The 19,109-nt window shown below is 35.8% G+C and overlaps 1 protein-coding gene across 3 annotated transcripts in view; it reads left to right on the top strand.

The window, feature by feature from the left end:
* The first annotated feature begins 224 nt into the window (after positions 1-224).
* CWC22 (CWC22 spliceosome associated protein homolog) overlaps positions 225-19,109 on the top strand; it is a 31,972-nt gene continuing 13,087 nt past the window's right edge. The window contains exons 1-13 of one of the 3 annotated variants that reach the window (XM_009278625.2): positions 225-331; positions 3,909-3,976; positions 4,786-4,902; positions 5,019-5,276; positions 5,760-5,888; positions 8,202-8,370; positions 8,732-8,785; positions 9,710-9,845; positions 9,934-10,140; positions 10,261-10,323; positions 10,680-10,775; positions 12,016-12,097; positions 13,349-13,409. In XM_009278625.2, coding sequence (XP_009276900.1) covers positions 305-331; positions 3,909-3,976; positions 4,786-4,902; positions 5,019-5,276; positions 5,760-5,888; positions 8,202-8,370; positions 8,732-8,785; positions 9,710-9,845; positions 9,934-10,140; positions 10,261-10,323; positions 10,680-10,775; positions 12,016-12,097; positions 13,349-13,409 — 1,467 coding nt within the window. In that variant the 5' untranslated portion in view covers positions 225-304. Of the gene's footprint in view, positions 332-3,908; positions 3,977-4,782; positions 4,903-5,018; positions 5,277-5,759; positions 5,889-8,201; positions 8,371-8,731; positions 8,786-9,709; positions 9,846-9,933; positions 10,141-10,260; positions 10,324-10,679; positions 10,776-12,015; positions 12,098-13,348; positions 13,410-19,109 lie in introns of all 3 variants that reach the window. The other 2 variants (XM_019471899.1, XM_009278624.2) reach the window with 2 other exon arrangements.

The following is a 19,109-nucleotide window of genomic DNA, read 5'->3' as shown; positions in this document are numbered from 1 at the left end:
CTCGCGGCTGGCTGTGCCGAGTGGCCGCGGCGGTGGTGCTGGTGAACTCCCGCCTACGACAGGTGCTGTATAGCCTTGAAGAGATCTGACTAGGTTTGGGGGGCCTGTTTGTTTTGTTTTAAGGAGTTATGCAAGCATAGCTGTAAAGAATAAATTAGAAGTGCAGGTTCCAGCACCGGGTGCAGGAGAAAGGTTTTGATTGTCTTCTGTGCATTATAGATGAAATGCTTTTCATACGCTGAACTCCGCCTTGGATTGTCTCATTGCTGTGCATTCAGAACTTCATAAAAAGTAGGAAGTCAAGATGAAGAGCAGGGTGACACAAGTAAATGTAAGTGTTCTTAAACCTAAATTGTGGGGTTTGATTATTCCCTTATTGCTGGTGATTAGGTTTGCAGTTGATGTTGTGTTAAATAAAACTCCCTGAATGTAAAGCAAACAATATCTGTAACTGACAGCAGCTGTTTACAAGAGAAATATTACTATGAAGTCAGTGAATTACTGTTGTCTCTAATGCTTGTTGTCCGAACAGTGGCAGTTCTGAACGTTATTAGCATGTAATGACATAAAGTAGTTGGTGAAAAGTGACTGAATGAATGATGGCTCAACAAAGAACATAAGCACGTGGAGGAATGAAGAAAAGAGGTGTTGAAAAATTAACAGTGATGTTAAAATGAAAAGATAAAGGGGTAGGAAGTAGCAGTTAATGTGGCAACTATTTCTTACTGTGAAAGTTAAAGCTTTCCCTTTTAAAAGCTGTGTGGTACGTTTCTGAATGGATGGGAATGATTTTTAGAATGCAAGAAGAAAAAAATGGGTTTAAAATTACTCTTCTAAAATGGTGGTTTAGAAATGCCATATTTGTAAAGTACACTAAAATTGGGACAGGTTAGCGGAGCAATACTCTTCTCATACGCTGTCTCAAATCTATGGTTTTTCTCTGCCTGTGTTTCTAGAGTTCAACCCTGCATAGGCTTCTTCACTCTTTTGGTTCCAACTTTTCTGACTGAAGTGGTTTTTAATAGGGATGCTTGAGGGACAGGTTTGATACCTTCTCATATCTTCCCAATCTGGTGGTTATGGTAGTGCTCCCTCATCTGTCAAAATAAGCCAGTTAGCGAAAGCACACTGTTTGGACACTTTCCATTAATAATTTTGATCAAAATGGACAAGGAAGAAGGCTAACTTGTGGCAGAAAGCCTGGTCACAAAGAGCCGAGGGTGACAAGTTCTTCAGCAAACATAGCTCCTTTTGCAAGAGACATGAGAACTGCCAAATACAGAGACGTCTGTAACATTGTTTTATTTCTGTGAACACGTGCCTTTTTTGGTCTGCTTGGGCAAAGGTAGATGATGTAGAACTCATGAGAATGGATCATCCTAAAAAGGCCCACCTCTTCCCATCTGCTAAATATTATTCAAATACAGTAACTGTTCTGTGTTTTTCAAAGACTTTAATTACCAGTTTCTTGGAAGCTTAGGATATGGTCTTGCATTATATTATTTTGGGGAAAAAAGCCTAACAACTTAAGGACTCTTTTTAACCTTGAATTATTTCAGTGATCTGCTACATGGTATAGTCCCACAAATGAGTATTGAAAGGGGAAGAAAACCATGGTGAAAGTATGAGAATTTCTTGTACTAGCTTTGTCATCAAAGGTAATGTTACTCTGGAATTAAATTGTCAGATGGATGTTCTTTTGTAGGGATGCATACACCCAGTAAATGATGCAATGCATTTGTTTTGTACCATTGTCTTGGTTCAGGCAAGATAATACTGGGAATAATTTTAACACAGTGTTAGAAATGTACCCTAGAGAAGACTATATTCTAGGATATGTTATAGCAACCTGGAAAATATAAATATGTATATTTACATGTATATATACACCAGTTTGAGTGATAGCAAGTCAGTCTCATCGGTCTATTGATAGGATGATGCTCATAATTTTTGTGTTGCTATTATTTCTTTAGGAAGCCTCAGTCAATGTTGATTTTACTTGCACAGCTCATTGTAAACACCACACTTGCCACTTAGTAAAGATACTTTTCTTTCTAATTAAGTTTTTGGAGATCGTTGGGTGTTACTGCCCATCAGGGTCTGCTTATGTGCTGGTTTTGGCTGGGGCAGAGTTAATTTTCTTCATAGTGGCTAGTGTGGGGCTATGTTTTGGATTTGTGCTGGAAACAGTGTTGATAACACAGGGGTGTTTTCGTTGCTGCTGAGCAGTGCTTACACAGGGTCAAGGCCTTTTCTGCTTCTCACCCCACCCCACCAGCGAGCAGGCTGGGGGGGGCACAAGAAGCTGGGAGGGGACACAGCTGGGACAGCTGACCAAAGGGATATTCCACACCATATGATGTCATGCTCGGTGTATAAAGCTGGGGGAAGAAGAAGGAAGGGGAGAATGTTTGGAATGATGGCATTTGTCTTCCCAAGTCACCGTTAGGTGTGATGGAGCCCTACTTTCCTGGAGGTGGCTGAACACCTGCCTGCCAATGGGAAGCAGTGAATGAATTCCTTGTTTTGCTTTGCTTGCATGCACAATTTTTGCTTTATTTGTTAAACTGTCTTTAACTCAACCCAGGAGTTCTCTCACTTTTACCCTCCGATTCTCTCCCCCATCCCACTGGGGAGGAGTGAGCGAGTGGCTGGGTGCTGCTTAGTTGTTGGCAGGGGTTAAACCATGACAGCTTATGAAGAAGGTGGCATTGTATTCTACTAACCAACAGTTTTAACTGGTTCTTTAGTGGGGCAAAAACTAGTGTGCCAGCATGTAATGGATAGAATGCCACTGCAACAAATGAGATGAATATTTCTGCAAAAAGTTCAGTCAAGGTGCATAAGCAAGTCCTTGTGTTGAGTTTCTGCATCAAGGTGAAGTATTACCTATTTCACAGCTGATCACTGGCTGATAACATAAGATTGTGGTTCTGAAAAATCACAAATAATATTTTAAGGGAAGAGAGGGCCCTTACAATGGAAGTATAGAAGTCATAAAAGCTGCTTCTTAGCTGTACCAAAGTAGTTTTTCAACATCTTGATGAGGTCAGTGTCTTTCTATGTGTGTTGTAGATGCTGTCAGACTCCCAATTTTTGTGTGTGACTCCATAATTATATGTCATGGTTCAGACCACAGGATTTACTGTAAACTATTTAAGTGTTTATCGCTTAAACAATCCTACAAACTTACATTTCAAAAATCCAGAATTAAATTTACTTCCAGGATCTGTCAAGCGGAACAGTGTAACTTAGATGTTTATAATGTATAAAGCTAGGAATAACTCATGAGAAAATAAATCATGGTTAGTGAAAAGGAGGAAGGTAAGGAAAAATTATGCAATAAAGGGGATCTTTAGGAGAGAAGAAAGACACTCTTCAAACAAGAAGTGGTAGAATTCTGTTAATGGTATTGCATGTGATGCAACAAAGTGTAAAATGGCGTATTGAAGAAGGAAGCAGGAAAGGCAGACCAAAGGTCTATCTATTCTAGTCTCTGGCAGTAATCAATAGCAGATGCCTTGAAACGTTTAGGAACAGGGCAACCAAAAAAGTACTCAACCCGCATACTCTCCCAGTGTCTGCCTATTTGCAGCTTCCTGAGCCAGATAATTTCTTCAGTAACCCATGTGAATTTTTCTTCAGTGTTTGTCCGGTCTCTTGAACGCATGTAAGCATTTGGCATCTGCAGCATCCTGTAGCAGGGAGTCCAGCTGCTTAACTGCTTGTTATTTAGAACCAGCTCTCCTTGTCATAACTGACTGCCATCAGCTTTCTTTGATGACCCTTACTTCTTGTGAAGGAGTAAGGAACCCAAGACATGGAATGCTTTGATCTCAAGATATATGTGCTTACAGTAATTAACATATGTTGGAGCTTGATTTTTTTTTTTCTTTGTTTTCTTAAAGCATGGTTCCAGTTACGAAAGGAAGGAAAACTACAGTTCACGCCAAAGAAGTTTGTCTCCAGAGGACAGGTAGAATGGTTGATTTTATACCCTACAATTCTGTATATACAACTCACATAGTGAGCTATGTTAAAAAAAAAAAAAATCGGGTTCTGTTTCTCTTTATATGTTACCATAACTGAGCAGTGAAAAATAAGTGTAGGTTTAATAAAATACTTGAACATCAATATAGCAGTAGTTAAATAGATTTGTTATTAAAGCTAAATCTTTAAAAAATCCTTAACATTCAGTTAAATTGTCACGGGACTTGAAAATGGAAATTAGATGCCAGCTTTTTGCTTGGGCTCGCATATTGCTGATACCACAATTGTCACTTTAGAGCAAGATTATTGATGCCAGCAGGAGGTGGAGAAATATCATTTCAAGTGCAATCTACCAAGGCATGAGATGAACCCGTTTACTTTTATATTTTAATTGGAATTAAACCTCTTGTACTAAACACAATATCATTTTTTTCTAATAGTGTCTATTCTGTTTCATGCTACACAGGCAAAAGTAGGTGGAACAAATGAATGCATATGTTCCAAGGAATGCACAGTTCTGAATTTACCTTTGGTATTTGATGTTCTTACCATTTAGCATTTAAGTTCTAGGAGGAGCTTCCTTTTACGGTGCTTCTCTTGATTTTTTGATTACTTTTTGCTGACAACAAATTATTATAAGAGGAGCATCTTCTATTTGAACGATGTGTATATTGAAACTCAGGTTGCAGAAGCGGAACAGTTAGTATATGTGTAATGTTGTGTTGCAAGTAGATATTAATAGCATTGCTTTTCTAAGCCTATTACTAAGAATTTTGTGTCTTGGGTTGCAAGTAGGGATACAGAGCGTGACAGGTCTCCATCTCCCAGAAAGAGAAGGTACTCTGATGACAGCAGATATGATCAGGAATATTCAAGAAGGGAATACTATGATGACAGAACTTCAGAAGGAAGGTGAGTATCAAGCCCGTTCTTAATCAGTAATAAAATAATCATTTTAGAGTAATACGTGAAAACTTTTCATGAACCCTTGGGTGTTTTGTGGTTGTTTGTGGGGTTTTTTTTTTTAGAAGGATGGAAAGGGGGAGAGAGAGGCATCATGAGAAATGGGAGGAGAGAGAATCTGATCGAAAGAAGCAGAGAAGATACTCATCACCTGATCGTAGGAGTCCAGAGAGGTCGACAGTCCAGAGCTCGGTTGTTCATGATGAGACCACTTCAAAGAAGAAGAAAGAAGAAGTGGATCCAATCCTTACTCGCACAGGTGGTGCGTATATTCCGCCTGCCAAGCTCAGGATGATGCAAGAACAAATCACTGATAAAAATAGGTGAGTCAAAAGTAACATGTTAGAATTTTTACTGAAAAGTAAAACAGTAAAAGGTTTATAGTGAATGTTGGTGAAAATAGGATAGCTGTTGAGGGCTGTGATCATTCCTTTGAGGGTATATTGTTATTAGAAGAAAGGTAAAAGAATCGGATTATGACTGTACCTGCTTCTGCTGCAAAGTGCAAATGGAAAAGTGGGATACAGAACATAACGAGGGGTTTTTTTTTAGAATATCTTAGAAAACTGAACATAGTGGGTTATACCATATCTGCGAAGAATTACATTTTGGTGTATCATGTTGGTTCAGTGATTTCCTAGTAGTTAAATGTATAACTGTGAACTAGTCTTCAAATTTATGCAGTGAATGTTTTCTTACCTATTTTACTTATTACAACTTACATTCATGTTTTCATATTTATATAAAAATTCACTCGGTGCTACCTCAAATTCGTGCATCAATAATTTGTGATACCTTTGTAATAGTTTGGCATATCAGAGGATGAGTTGGGAAGCCTTGAAGAAGTCGATCAATGGCCTTGTCAATAAAGTGAACGTTTCTAATATAGAAAATATCATTCATGAGCTCCTTCAGGAAAATATTGTTCGGGGAAGGTAAGTCTTAGTATTTTAAAACAATTCTTTTGCTTTTCTGCTAATATGTGTACTGTTCATGCATACATCACTGTGTGCTATGTGTAGTGTATGGATGCTAGTCAGATTTGAAAATTAACCTTAGGCTATTTTGTCCTGTGCAGAGTAGTCCCCTACTTGGGGAAGGGGCCAGCGGGGAAGGGATTGTGTGCTTGGAGAAAGAGGAGTGCAACAGAGAGTATATGTTTCCTTTTCTTAAAGGTTTTGCCTACGTATTTTACTTGAATGACTTGGAATTTACAGGTGTCTCTGTCTATTTACTTTTGTATTCCGCAATTTTTTTCTGTGGGACAAATAATATCTGTAGCCAGTATTTAGCAAAACAAGTTTTACTACAGTTAATCTGGCTGAATTGTTTATTGTTGTAATGTAGAGAAAAGATTATTATGTTATCTGAGCTCAGTACTCAGTCATGGTGACTGCAAGTACTGTATGATGACTCTCCTTGCTTTAATTTTGATGTCAATAGAGGTTAAATACGCTAGTTGAAAGGAGTATGGCTTTCTTGGATTGGCTACCATTTAAACAAACAAAGCCAAACTACCACCACCAAAAAAAGCCTTTGAACAAAATATCCAGAAATAATTGTTAGATTTCAAACAGATAGCAACGCTTTTTCTGTCACAACTTAATCACTGTTATTTCAGGAGGTTATAGCTAAGGAATGTATTACTTTCATGTATGTCATACCTGATGGGAAGATCAGAATCCTGCAAATAGCATAAAAATAACAGAAGAGAGTTAAGTAAAATCTAGAGAGTGAGCAAGTAGTTCCTGAATGTGATTTCTGTTGAAAGTAATAATGACATCTCAAACAGTCTGTTGTAGAACTGCTTTTTACTTGCCTGCATTTCATGTCCCCAAAACTTAATTTTCATACAAGCAGTAATATTTTAGCTTAAAAATGAGCTTATTGAGTATTTTTAGAATACACTTGTCTCTGGAAGTTTTGTGTGTGGCTTATAAGCTTATTAACTTCAAAATAATGTAGATGGAAAGTGGCACCATTTCCCTTCTTCTTACACTTAATTTTGACTTCCAAATTTGCACAAAGGTGTGTATAAATGTAATGACATGAAGTTTTACCTAGCTGTAAAGTGCTTTTCTGAGTTTTCTAACTAGAGGGTAAATAGGATCTGAACCAGACCAGTTTCAGTTTGTAAATGAGAAGGAACTAATAGTTTCAAAATGAAATATTCTGTTTCTGTGCACTAGTATGAAATGAGTTCTATTCCATTTGTCAACTCCAGAGTAAGTAGGAATAAGGTCCTTACGCAGTTTGTGTTTAGTACCATGTAGGAGGTTTTTTGGAAGACTTCAATAGATCACAGGGAAGATAGAGTTGGATACCAGTGTGCACTTTGAAGATTCACGTTTGGAGGGCTTTTTTTTTTTTGCCTCACCCATTTGTAATGGAGTAATACAGCAAAAGTCAAATTCTATGTGCTAAAGCATTAGGAAAAGCAAAACTGAGAGGGGGAAGAAGTCTCAGATTCTTTTTAGACTTTAGTCTTGATATAAATGTAAGAGAGACCATTAGTACAATAGAAGAGCTATTATCTCATGAGCCCTGTGTTTACATTCATTTAGGCTCTAAGTAGTAGTCTTTTATAATCAGTTCTCAGTTCCAAAACATAATAATTATGTTGAAAATACGCAGTTTCATTTGAGAAAAGCATTGAAAAGCATTACTTTGCCCATTCTGGTTTTACCGAACATTCAGTTTTGTTACTGCTAGGTAGATCTCTATTGTTAGGGACCTTCTATGGAAATGTAATTTTTATTTCTTGGAAGTTTGTTTTGCTTGTTTAAGTTATCATTATACTAGAACACAGTTCTGTGTTTTTCATAAATAGTTGCAGATCAGATATTTTTTCAGTCACAAACAGGATTTTGTTTTTTCAACCGAGGAAAAGAAGCAGCACAATCATACAAATTTCAAAGCTAAGAAGAGCCTGCATTGGGGTTAAAAAGGGATAATTGCAGGATACAAGATGAAGACTTTTTATGTGCTTATTTTCAAATGTAGTTCTAATAGGAATAGTATTTAATGAAAGATAAGGTATCATTTTAAGAATTTTTTTGGCTCAGACACATTTGAGCAGCATATTTTGCAAAACTGCATTTGCAGCATGATAAACAATAGTTTGAAAATGACCATCTAGTATCTTCTGACTATTCCAACTGTGTGATACTATTCTATGTGTTATGTACTGAATAAAAATATCAAATGTTTTGTTACCAGCAAAACCTTAAACTTACGTATTTTTACAGGGGATTGCTGTCTAGATCTATTTTGCAAGCTCAGAGTGCCTCTCCAATTTTTACCCATGTTTATGCAGCTCTTGTGGCAATTATCAATTCAAAGTTTCCAAATATTGGTGAATTGATTCTCAAGAGGTTGATACTAAATTTTCGCAAAGGATATCGCAGAAATGATAAGGTATGTAAAATGTGAAGCAGCAACATGCTGAAACTTGTAATTCTGCTGTGTTAACCTTGTATCAAGTGTGTTCAAATTACATACTTCAAAGGAACACAACCAAGACCTGTGGGTCGGGACCTATCATTAGTACATTAAGTATAGTAGTATTAGAGTATCATGAAAGCTTGACAACCTATTCTGAGTTGTTACTGTGATTAGGTTTTTTTTTAAGCGCCTACAGTCCTAACTGTGAACAACTATCAGTATCCCAAAATAGTTTCATGACTTAATTTGATTGAGATGCACAAATTTTAGTAAGTAGATTTTTTTTTCTTCCATATAAGCTGTGTTAAAATTTCTTATTTTATTTGTTTTGCAGCAACTCTGTCTAACATCTTCAAAGTTTGTTGCACATTTGATGAATCAGAACGTGGTATGTTACTTCATGTTTCTACTCAATCCAAACCCTATATGGCTATTTCTTTAGTTTCAAGACAGCAGTAGCCTAAGTGAAGATGCTCTCCCTGTTCTAAAGGTTACTGAAAATCCGAGTTCAGGTGTCCTTTTAATGCCTGCTGTAAGTTGTTAGGACCTTTTCTAAAAAGACATTGGTAATTGCCTATGCAGTTATCATCGCTTACCATTGCACTTATACTCTAGGGCTTCCGCAGACTTCGTAAATATGTTTGAGTTAGTATTCCGGCAAATCTTGATGCAAAGCAAGCTTCACCTGAGGCTCTGTCCCACAGATCTTAAACAGAGTTTTCTTGCCACACTGTCATCTGACTTCTGTGTAGGCAGAACTAGACTGTTGCATCTAAATCAAATTTGTATCCAGCTCTATGCCACTGTTTTATGTGTTAAATTGGAGTATCCTGATTTCTAAATAATGGCAAGAAGCAGTGTTTCAGGCATACATTGGCAATATACAGCATTTTAGTAAAGAAACTAATCTGAGATGTGCCATTTGCTTATATGCCTGATCCTGGAAGACCTGATTTAATTATAGGCACAATGCACTTAGAACTAGTTTCTGTAACATAAGTGCTGTTTTATTTGCTTCTTGGAAATGCATTCTATTTTTTTCTTAATGGCAAAATGTTTTTCATTGCTTGCTTTTTCATTTCAATAGCATAGTCACGTTCACTACAAAGTTGGTGTAAATACAGGCGGTAAAATTATATTTGAAATTTTTACTTCCTATTAATTAGCTTTGTCCCACTACTGTTGCCTAGTGTGTGTGATTAAACAAGTGTGTTGTGGCAGCCTCAAAGGCTGGACTGCTCCGTCAATTAAATCACTGTAATAATAGTGTAACATGGTACATTTTAATTCCTTACTGATATTCTTTCCATAGGCTCATGAGGTTTTATGTTTGGAAATGCTCACTTTGCTTCTTGAAAGGCCTACTGATGACAGTATTGAAGTAGCAATTGGATTTATTAAAGAGAGTGGGCTCAAATTAACAGAAGTTTCTCCTAGAGGTATTAATGGTAAGTATAATTAGCCAGACCACTTGTCTTTTTGGTGTTTGTATTAGTAAATCCTTTTCATATTTACATTTCTGTTTTTTTTTCAAAGCAATCTTTGACCGTCTTCGACACATTCTGCATGAATCTAAAATTGATATGCGTGTTCAGTATATGATAGAAGTCATGTTTGCTGTACGGAAGGATGGCTTCAAGGATCATCCCATCATTCCAGAGGGATTAGATCTAGTGGAAGAGGAGGATCAGTTTACTCATATGTTGCCGTTAGAAGATGACTACAACCCAGAGGATGTTCTTAGTATGTTTGAAACAGAAGATAATTCTATGACTGCATTCCCCGTGAAAACAAATTTAAAATTAAATATTCGTTGTTTTCTTCATTTTGTATTTTAAATAAAGATTCTCTTTTATTTTAAAGATGTTTTCAAGATGGATCCAAACTTTTTGGAAAATGAAGAGAAATACAAAATGCTGAAGAAAGGTAGGGGGGTGTGTGTATATGTGTTTTATATAAAATATTTATATATTTAAACACTTATTTATAGGGCGTTTACTTATCCAACTATTGTTACCAACATTTATTATTTAACAGTGGACGATATTTGTGTCCCAGATAACTGTCAGTTCATCATAGACCTTTCCAATGTATTCCTGCTATTTTGTTCAGTGCTGTTTCTCCAGCTATTTTTTCATTTGGTTATGATACACCTGGGTTTTTTTGGCTCTGCCACATTCTCCACCTTAGACACCCTTCCACTCTTAGGTGTTGGATCAGGTTTTTTGGTAATGAAACTACTGTGGTTTGTATTCCTTTAATCTGGGATACTGCTCTTTCAGAAATTCTTGATGAAGGTGACAGTGAATCTGAAGCAGATCAGGAGGCTGGAAGTAGTGAGGAAGATGAAGAGGAGGATGAAGAGGAGGATGAAGATGGTAAGTGTATGACTGGCACCTTACTAGTGATTGTTTGGTTGTAGATGAAACAGGAAAAAGCTTAACTTGTTACACGTTTTGCGAAACTAAGAATGTTCAAATGTTAAGGGATGTTTTCGTCTTAAATTATTCTCAGAACTAAGTGTTTACTAGCAAATAGTATAAAAGTAATGGTCTAAAAGGAAGCATTCGGCACAGGCAGAAAATGAAAAGCAACTTTGCCTGATTGTTCTTGAGTACACCAGTTTCATGTGAGAAAAGCCTTGCAAACATAAGACATTAAAAATAATGAACATGAAAACACTTCTTTAAAAAACTAGCAAAGGCAACCTTTGCGGACACTTTCTAGTGCTCTATCATATTTTTAAGTCACTTTCAAAATCAGAATGAGTTTTCTTACAACTGTATTTACATCCTCTGTATCTCTCTCAGTTCAGTTCAGCCCCCTTTCTTGATCTTTAGTGGAAACAGACAGCGTTTACGCATTTTCAAAGAACGTATTTGATTCCCAGGGAAAAAAATTGATGGATAAGCATAACTGAAATGTTTGTGCAGACTGTGTGAGTAATTGAAAAGCCAGCCAAATCTGGTTCTTGTAGAATACCAAGAATGGATTTCCTCACCAGTTTGCTGGAGTATTTCACAGAACAGCAGAGCTTCCAGGTTGATGAAAAGTATGAGAATTCACATAACTTTTCATCATTTATTGCTATTGCCAAACTTTAAAAGAATGAAGGAATAGTGAATATCTTATGAATGAAGGTGTTCCCAGAATGGTTGTGGTTCGGAATGGATTTTTCTACACTTGCTCCAGGACAAAACAGAACTTTGCAGAATGCTGTAACGTAGATCCTACACACTACAGAAACAAAGAATTTCCTGTTAAAGTAAGGGAGGCTACATAAAGCATTGTATAGTTAAAATATGCAGAAAATACCTTGCTAATAATGTAGACAAGAAATGTTAAACCCAGAGGTTGCAGTGGCTAAGACTGTTAAGATACAGTCTTAAAACTGTATCTCTAAATAATTACTTGTTAGTTACACGAGGCAAATACTGATTTTTATTTTTTCCTTCTCTGTAAAAATAAATTAAAAAAAATACATAAACCTGCTAAACAGTCCTAAATATTTCTAGAAGAATTATTATGTAGTGTGCTACAGACTTAGTAAATAGAGCTGTTCTGAGAGATTACATATATCTGCCTTAATGTTTACAAAACCATGTTTTTCTTTCCCAGGTCAGAAAGTTACTGTCCATGACAAAACAGAAATTAACCTGGTCTCCTTCCGTCGTACAATTTATCTTGCTATTCAGTCAAGGTAAATAAATATAATTTGTACACCTATGAGTGTAATTCTTTTGAAATGGCTGAACTGGAATTCTTTCTTTTCAAATTCTTTTTTTAGTGTGAAATTCAAAAAAAAAAAAAAAAGCAGGGAAGTGTTCTTTATGGAGCCTGACCTAATTGTATAAAGCAGACTATTTTGACAAATAGGTACCCAAATTCTCATTCTGAGATAAATCCTGTTTGTTTCAAAATGTTTGAGGAGTGCACTGGGACTTTTCTATGAGGATTGCTGTAATCAAAATTTTCTGAGTGAACGAAAGTCAGTGATCTTCAGTTTATACAGCATCTTAAGAATTTCTGAAGAAAATGTGTGACACGCTTGAAGTAGAGATGCTGTAGTTTCTCCACTTCTGAGAGTAAGGAGTTCTGCAGTGTGGTACTCTTCAGGCCTGTTGCCATCTGCATTGTTTGGAAAATAAGTATACAGATACCAACCCTGAAGTGTACTGTATTTGTACTCATCTTGAGAATGAAATCCCCTTGCAGTACATGGCACAAATAATCAAAACATGATGGTATAACTCCTGTGTTGCCTGGGTAAAAGGAGAGATTCATCTGTTGCATTCCACTCAATTCTGTTGTTAAAAGTACACATGGTCCACAATATTCTGCAGGTCTGAACCTGCATGAGGAGTGAGATAATGTAGTTCTGGTATTGATCATTAGACATATTAATTAATACCATGCTGAGATGTATGAAAGGCTCTTAAATTTCTTGAAGTTACTGTTCAATGCTTTTTTGCCATACTTAAGTTTGTTCATCTTATACTTGGGTGCGGGGAGGTACTTACTGGTAGCTAAAGTCTTTCAATATGCAAGAACAGGAGTGCAAAGAGAAGAGTGTGGTATATACTGTTTTTGGAGCTTATGTACAGTGCTTGCATTTCAGAGTGTTTCAGGATGTGCAAAATGAGCTCACATGTTTGTGTTTTGCTAAGTTTTGTAAGATGATGTAATAGTAATAATGATCTGGGTCATCTTGTTTTCAGATTGTCTGCAAATGACTTTGGATTAATTTTCAGATATGAACTCATGAAATAAAAAATGTTTATTAAAAAAACCAAACAAAAAACCCAGCAAAACAAACAGCTTTCTGAATGTTAATGAGAGACTTTATTTCAAAGCAGTTGAAGCTTCAGCACCAACAATCAATCTAACTCTGAAATGTTTTTAGCGTAGCATATGTTGCACAAATAATAAGTATTTTTTTCTATTGTTGCAGCTTAGACTTTGAAGAATGTGCTCACAAATTGCTGAAGATGGACTTTCCTGAAAGTCAGACTGTGAGCCTTGCTTCTTACTCTTTTTTGTTGTTAACAATACTAAGAAATAGTACTATGGTAGTATCTAGAATCCTTACTCTTGTCCTGGGACCTAGTTTGTATAGCAAGCAGATGAATGAGTGATTCCTTACAGCTGCGTTTCCTAAAATGAGTCTTACAATCTTTAGAGCAAATAGGCTGACACATATTCCATAAGATATTTGTCTTATGCAATTGCTTCTTTCTGTCAAGCAGCTCAAATGTTTGCTTATAGCCTGTTTGAAAAGGTTTGTTGCTTGGACTGTTGAAACACTTACCCTATGACAAAATTACTGTGGCATGGCAGTCATTCTCAGAGCTCTGTCTCTGAAAGAACTCAGAGTTGAAGATCATATTTGCAGGCAGCTGTAGACTTTATCAGTGGGGCTTGAAATTTAGCATAGTGCTAAAAGAATGTGTTGTTTTGTTGCTTTCCCAGTCCTTTTTGAATAATAGTATATTGAATTAAAGCAGTTGTAAGTATGATTGCTTTGTTGTAATCTTGGAGATCATCAGACAAAATCTGTTTTGTCTTCAGACGCTCTTTGTAAGATCAATACAATTGGTATGTTTTCAAGTAAAGGAAATTCCTTCAGCTAGTACTTATACTAGATCCTGGTAGAATGTAAATATCCATCTAATTTTATAAACAGCTTTTCAGTCAGCTGTAAGCTATCATAATGAGAGTTGCACTTGACAGAGCTGTTAATTTTCTTGTGGCTTTAATTATCACTATATTCTGTTTTATTTGAAACAATGTGTGTAGAAGTAACCTTATTAGTGTAATAGTAACTAGTAAGTGGAGATCTCAGCTACAGTTAAGTGTTCTTTGAAAACTTGGTTTAATCTAGTAATCAGAAAATGGTTTGTATTATTTTTTCAGTTCTTGTACTATTTTGTTACTAAGCAATTTACATGGAAGTAAACTAAGAACTCAGATGATAGTGTATCTTTTTAGCTAATTCTTTAATTCTGTGCATGAAGTGCAATACTAAGCATGTATAGGATTATGATTCCCAGTGAAGCATAACCTGAAGAATTCTAAAGAAAAAAATCCTGTTTTCCAGCATATCAATTCAGCTATAAAGAATAGAGAGAACAATCTAGAATATATGTGCTAGATCATACAGCGGAGATATAATTTGTGTAACACTGCTTGTTAGGTAACTGCTCAGAGAACTACTCAACTGTTAGTATTTAATACCATTGGAGTCTCTGTCAACTACAAACTATTCTGTGGGCAAGATCTACTCAGAAAAAATAAATTTAATGGGGGAAGGAAAAAGAAACAACCCCAAAAAACAACTCATTAGTCAGAATCTTAGGTGCATAAAAGTAGATTTTCTTTCACCACTTTATTTGTTTTTTTTGAGATTTGGCTTAATATTTGCTGCCAGGTTATTTTCTTTTGCTTTCTGTGAATCCTCTGCTTGCTGCAAATCAAAATAACCAGACATAAACAGATGAATTTAAGGTGCTACTTTTCATATACTTTATGGGGTGCTAATTTACTGAATATGAATCTTTTTATATTACATAATCCTGTGAAGGGCTTTACTTCTGTCTCAGCTTTGAGAAACTATATTTCCCCTATCAATCACAGATTAAAAATACATGAATGTTACTGTATGCAAAAATAAATGTGCAAACATGTTTGTTTTTTCCTGTTGCACTGCAAACACAAAAATTGTTACTCCTAATTTTGTAGGAGAGTTCTCAGAGCAACTCCCAGGTCTAGTTTTGAGACTTAAAGTATGGGTAAATTGAATATATATGGAACTGTTGGGAATCAATTAAATACAATGCTAACTAATTTAGAGTACAGTAGCTTTGTGACCAGCAGCACTATAATCTCTGAAACGTTGCTACTGACTTTCATGTCTCTTTAGAGAACAAATGATTGGAGGAGACAAAATACAATATCCTACTAGCTGTCTAGTCAAGTCTCTAGACAATATTACTTTGTTCCCTTGACATCTTATTCCAACAGATCCTTTCCTATCACTTTGTGCTTTGGAAAATGTGTAAAATTCACTAAGCATCAGTTTTCAATATTAAAATGTATAGCATTCTTTGAAAACTACTACATTCAGATGAATAAAAATTTGTGTATTTGAATATTACAGTTTGTGGTACTTAGGTAATTTATTTTGGTTAGCACACCACCCTATTAAAAAAAAGAAGAATCCGAGGTGATGTAATTATGATCCAGCTGCAGTTGCCATGAATGAGATGCTTTTAAAATAAATGCAGAAGTGTTATTTTTGGCATTTTATGTGCGTGTGCAAATATGTATCTATCTAAAGAGATAAAAATAAATTAGTATCAACCTATGATTCAGTACTAGTTGTAGGAATTACTACAATTCAAGATTCAAAACTGCTGTAAAACTGCATCATCTTATCACGAGGCATCTTCTTTGTGCTGATTTTCTTTTTTCCCTAATAATCATCATTACTTTTCACCTCACCTTAATCAAAGATGTGAGAGCTTTGACTTGCTCATTGTATAGATTTATAGCCCCTAAGGAGTGTTTATGGGGGCAAAAAGAAAGAAACGAGGTTTTCTGATCAGTGTGAAAGCAGAAAGAACAACCAGATACAGACAATAAAATTATTCAGGGATTTATGGGGCTCGAGTCTGTCCATGTGGATAAAAAACTGAATGCACTCAGCAGGAATTTCTGATTGAATTAATTGCCTGTTTCTAAAGAAGAAAAATCATCTTTTATTCTTTCAAGTTAATATCTTCTGATTGAAGCTGTTAGTGAATTGATTCCCACTGCCTTCATTATCAAAACAAACCACAGGATTATTTTTTTAGCCATAAAGCGCTTTTTTTGGGGGGTCTGTTTTACTGAAAGCTTCAGCAACTTGTATTGCAGGATGATGTGTCTTTATCTATAATTTCTTTGCACCTTATGATTCAAAGCTTTAACCAATCTTGAGAAATTCCTGAAATGTTTGCTGAACTCTTGGGTGAATCTTCGAAGTTTTGCTTATGCTTGTAAGAAAATTGTGATTTAGTTCGAGTGTAGGAGAGGTGATAATGTCATGGTTGGTTTTTTCTTACAGTGAAAAGACCCTGCAGGTAAGAGCCCATTCTCTATGCCAACTCCTACTATGAATGGTGGTTATCATGAGAAGCAGGTACTAGAGTTTTTGACTGAAGTATCATTTAATGCAGTTTCTATTCCTTAAAAATCAGGTGAAACTTAAAATTCTAGCTGCAAAATTTCTGCTCAGATTAAGTCTAATTTCACAGTAACTTCGTGTTTTCCTTCTGGAAGGCTTTACTTAATGAAATCAGCTTTCTTTAATTTTTGTCATTAAGACTGTTTTCCACAGGTTTTGAGTAGTGAATTGTCAATTAAATACAATCTAAAAAACTAATAAGAATATTCAAAACCTGAAGACAGACATGAACGACAGTTTTGAGACTAATACAGTCTTAACGACTTTCTTGCAGGTTAATTGTTCTGGAAATCTTTATGTACAGAGATTTCTGGCATGATTTAGCAGGGCTGAGTTCAGGAATGTATTTAGCAGTTTTTATCAGTGGTTGAATTATCAGATTATCATGTCACGTTAGCTGCTGTGCAACCCAAGTGTTTGTATGGTTAATACCGGTAATGGACTGTCGCACAGCTCTGACTCGCAGAAAGAGGATTAAGGTTCAAATGGATCATCTACAGAATAGAACAACAAAATACTGCTTTTTGGCATTGCAGTTTAGTACTGGGTGCTGATTGTGATCAATCAGGGTTGTGATGAGAACTAAACTTGTATACAGCAATGCTTTGAACTTTGTTTAATTAAATTAAAGCCTCTTATATAAGAATATCTGCCCCTCAATGCAGACAAAAGGAATGGGTCACAGGATTTTTTTTTTAACTTAAAAAGAGAAAAGTTATTGTAGGCATAGCCTTCTTGAAAGAATTATGCATGCATTTGACACACTTTCATTTTTACAGGATGGTGTCACACTTGCTCAAAACAGTCCTAGTTGGAGGGGTGGGTGTCAGTGTCTCTCTTGTGCTATTTATGCATCGAGTCTTGAAGATAACAGAAGTACTTATTTTGACTTGATATTCAGTGAGAATGTAGTCCAGGAAACTGGTATAGAGTGGAATGGTCTAAAACTGATAATCATGTTCTGATCAAGTTGATGATTTCTTATATTCATCAGTTTCCTTTGTTATTGTACGGCATTGCAACTTGTAGGTCTGGCAACTGCACCATGATTAGTTCACAGACTTCCTACTACCTGTGAAAGATGATCATCCTCAAGTAGATTTCCTGTCTCTTGAAGCAGGACTTTTTGTGGGCCTGAGATGCTGGATCAATCTGAATTTTCATAATTTGTCAAAAAAAAAGTACATAGCAGTAGCTCTGACATTGAGGTTAAAAGTATGTTTAATTGGAGTTATATTAATGCATAAGCTTCCTTTATTTCCCTGCTTCTTTTGTTGTTGTTAATGTCTGGAAGTATAAGTCTGATGACATGGATATATCTAATTTTCTGAACCATATACTATTTCAGCCTGGACTATCATAGCATTTAGTTCAGATTTTTCATTAAATTTAACTGTACTTTTCAAATACATTGCCTTAAACCGTCAAGTTCCATCAAAATCAGAATGATCTTACTCTCAAACTGCTCATCTGAACAACATCTGGGCTCAAGGTATTAGTTGTCATATGTAATTAATATATTAAAATTCTTAATTCTTTAAAAACATTGATAGCTGAATGTTTGTAATATGTTTCAAAACTTTTGAAAGAAGCTGGCCCTCAAGCCTGATTTCCTTTGTGTTGAAAAGGACTGTGTGTGCTTACAGCTGTTTCTTAATCCAAGGTGCAGTAACTAATCCCTACCTACAGGGCATAGTTTCTTGAACTGTTTGGCTATCTCTATGACCTGTGTGATCCTGGGAATACTTTTGACAGTCCATGAATTTATAGGGTGTTTATTCAGTACATAAGATACATAGGTTAGATTATATGGCTTGTGAACTGTATCTTGAAAATGGAAATAATATATTTGATGCCAGAGATGTGTAGATCGCAAGTTGAAAAGCAATCTGAAGTCTGTTTCTCAGGAGTCTTCAAAAGGTGTTGAAGAAAGAAAGGAATTATTAATGTTATCCATAGCCTTGAGTTTGAGGTGGGTCCACAATCCCAGTAAGAATTTGACATTTTTCAAGTCAAAGTGTTGATTTGTATACTTGTTTATATTATGTTACTGTCTGGCCATTTTACACTGGTCAAAGTTTTTACAAATTACATAGTATTTTTGACTTGGTTTTCACACATGTAGGAGCCTCAGAAGACTACAACATAAAAAAACCCCAACCAAAACCTGGTTCTGAACACCCTATAGTTAGGATATAAAATTCTGATAGACAAAATCTTGCTTCTTCAGTGGCTTTAATTTGTGTAACATACAGTGCCACTGACATCAGTGTAATCCCTGAAGATATAGAACATCAGAAAATGCACATATAGGTGCAGAATCTGGATATTGAGTTAAAATTTGGAAAGACCCATTAGTGGAACCAGTTTACCCTCTTTCATTCTCTCCAGTTAATAACGTAGATCACATATTTAAAATTGAAAACAGCTTCTAAATAGTTCAGTAGGTGTGAATGAACTAGTTGCTTTGGCTGACCTGAGATTTCTT

The sequence above is a fragment of the Aptenodytes forsteri genome, unplaced genomic scaffold (genome assembly GCF_000699145.1).
Source record: "Aptenodytes forsteri isolate BGI_AS27 unplaced genomic scaffold, ASM69914v1 Scaffold257, whole genome shotgun sequence".
Lineage (NCBI taxonomy): Eukaryota > Metazoa > Chordata > Aves > Sphenisciformes > Spheniscidae > Aptenodytes > Aptenodytes forsteri.
This window is presented reverse-complemented; position numbering and strand designations above follow the sequence as displayed.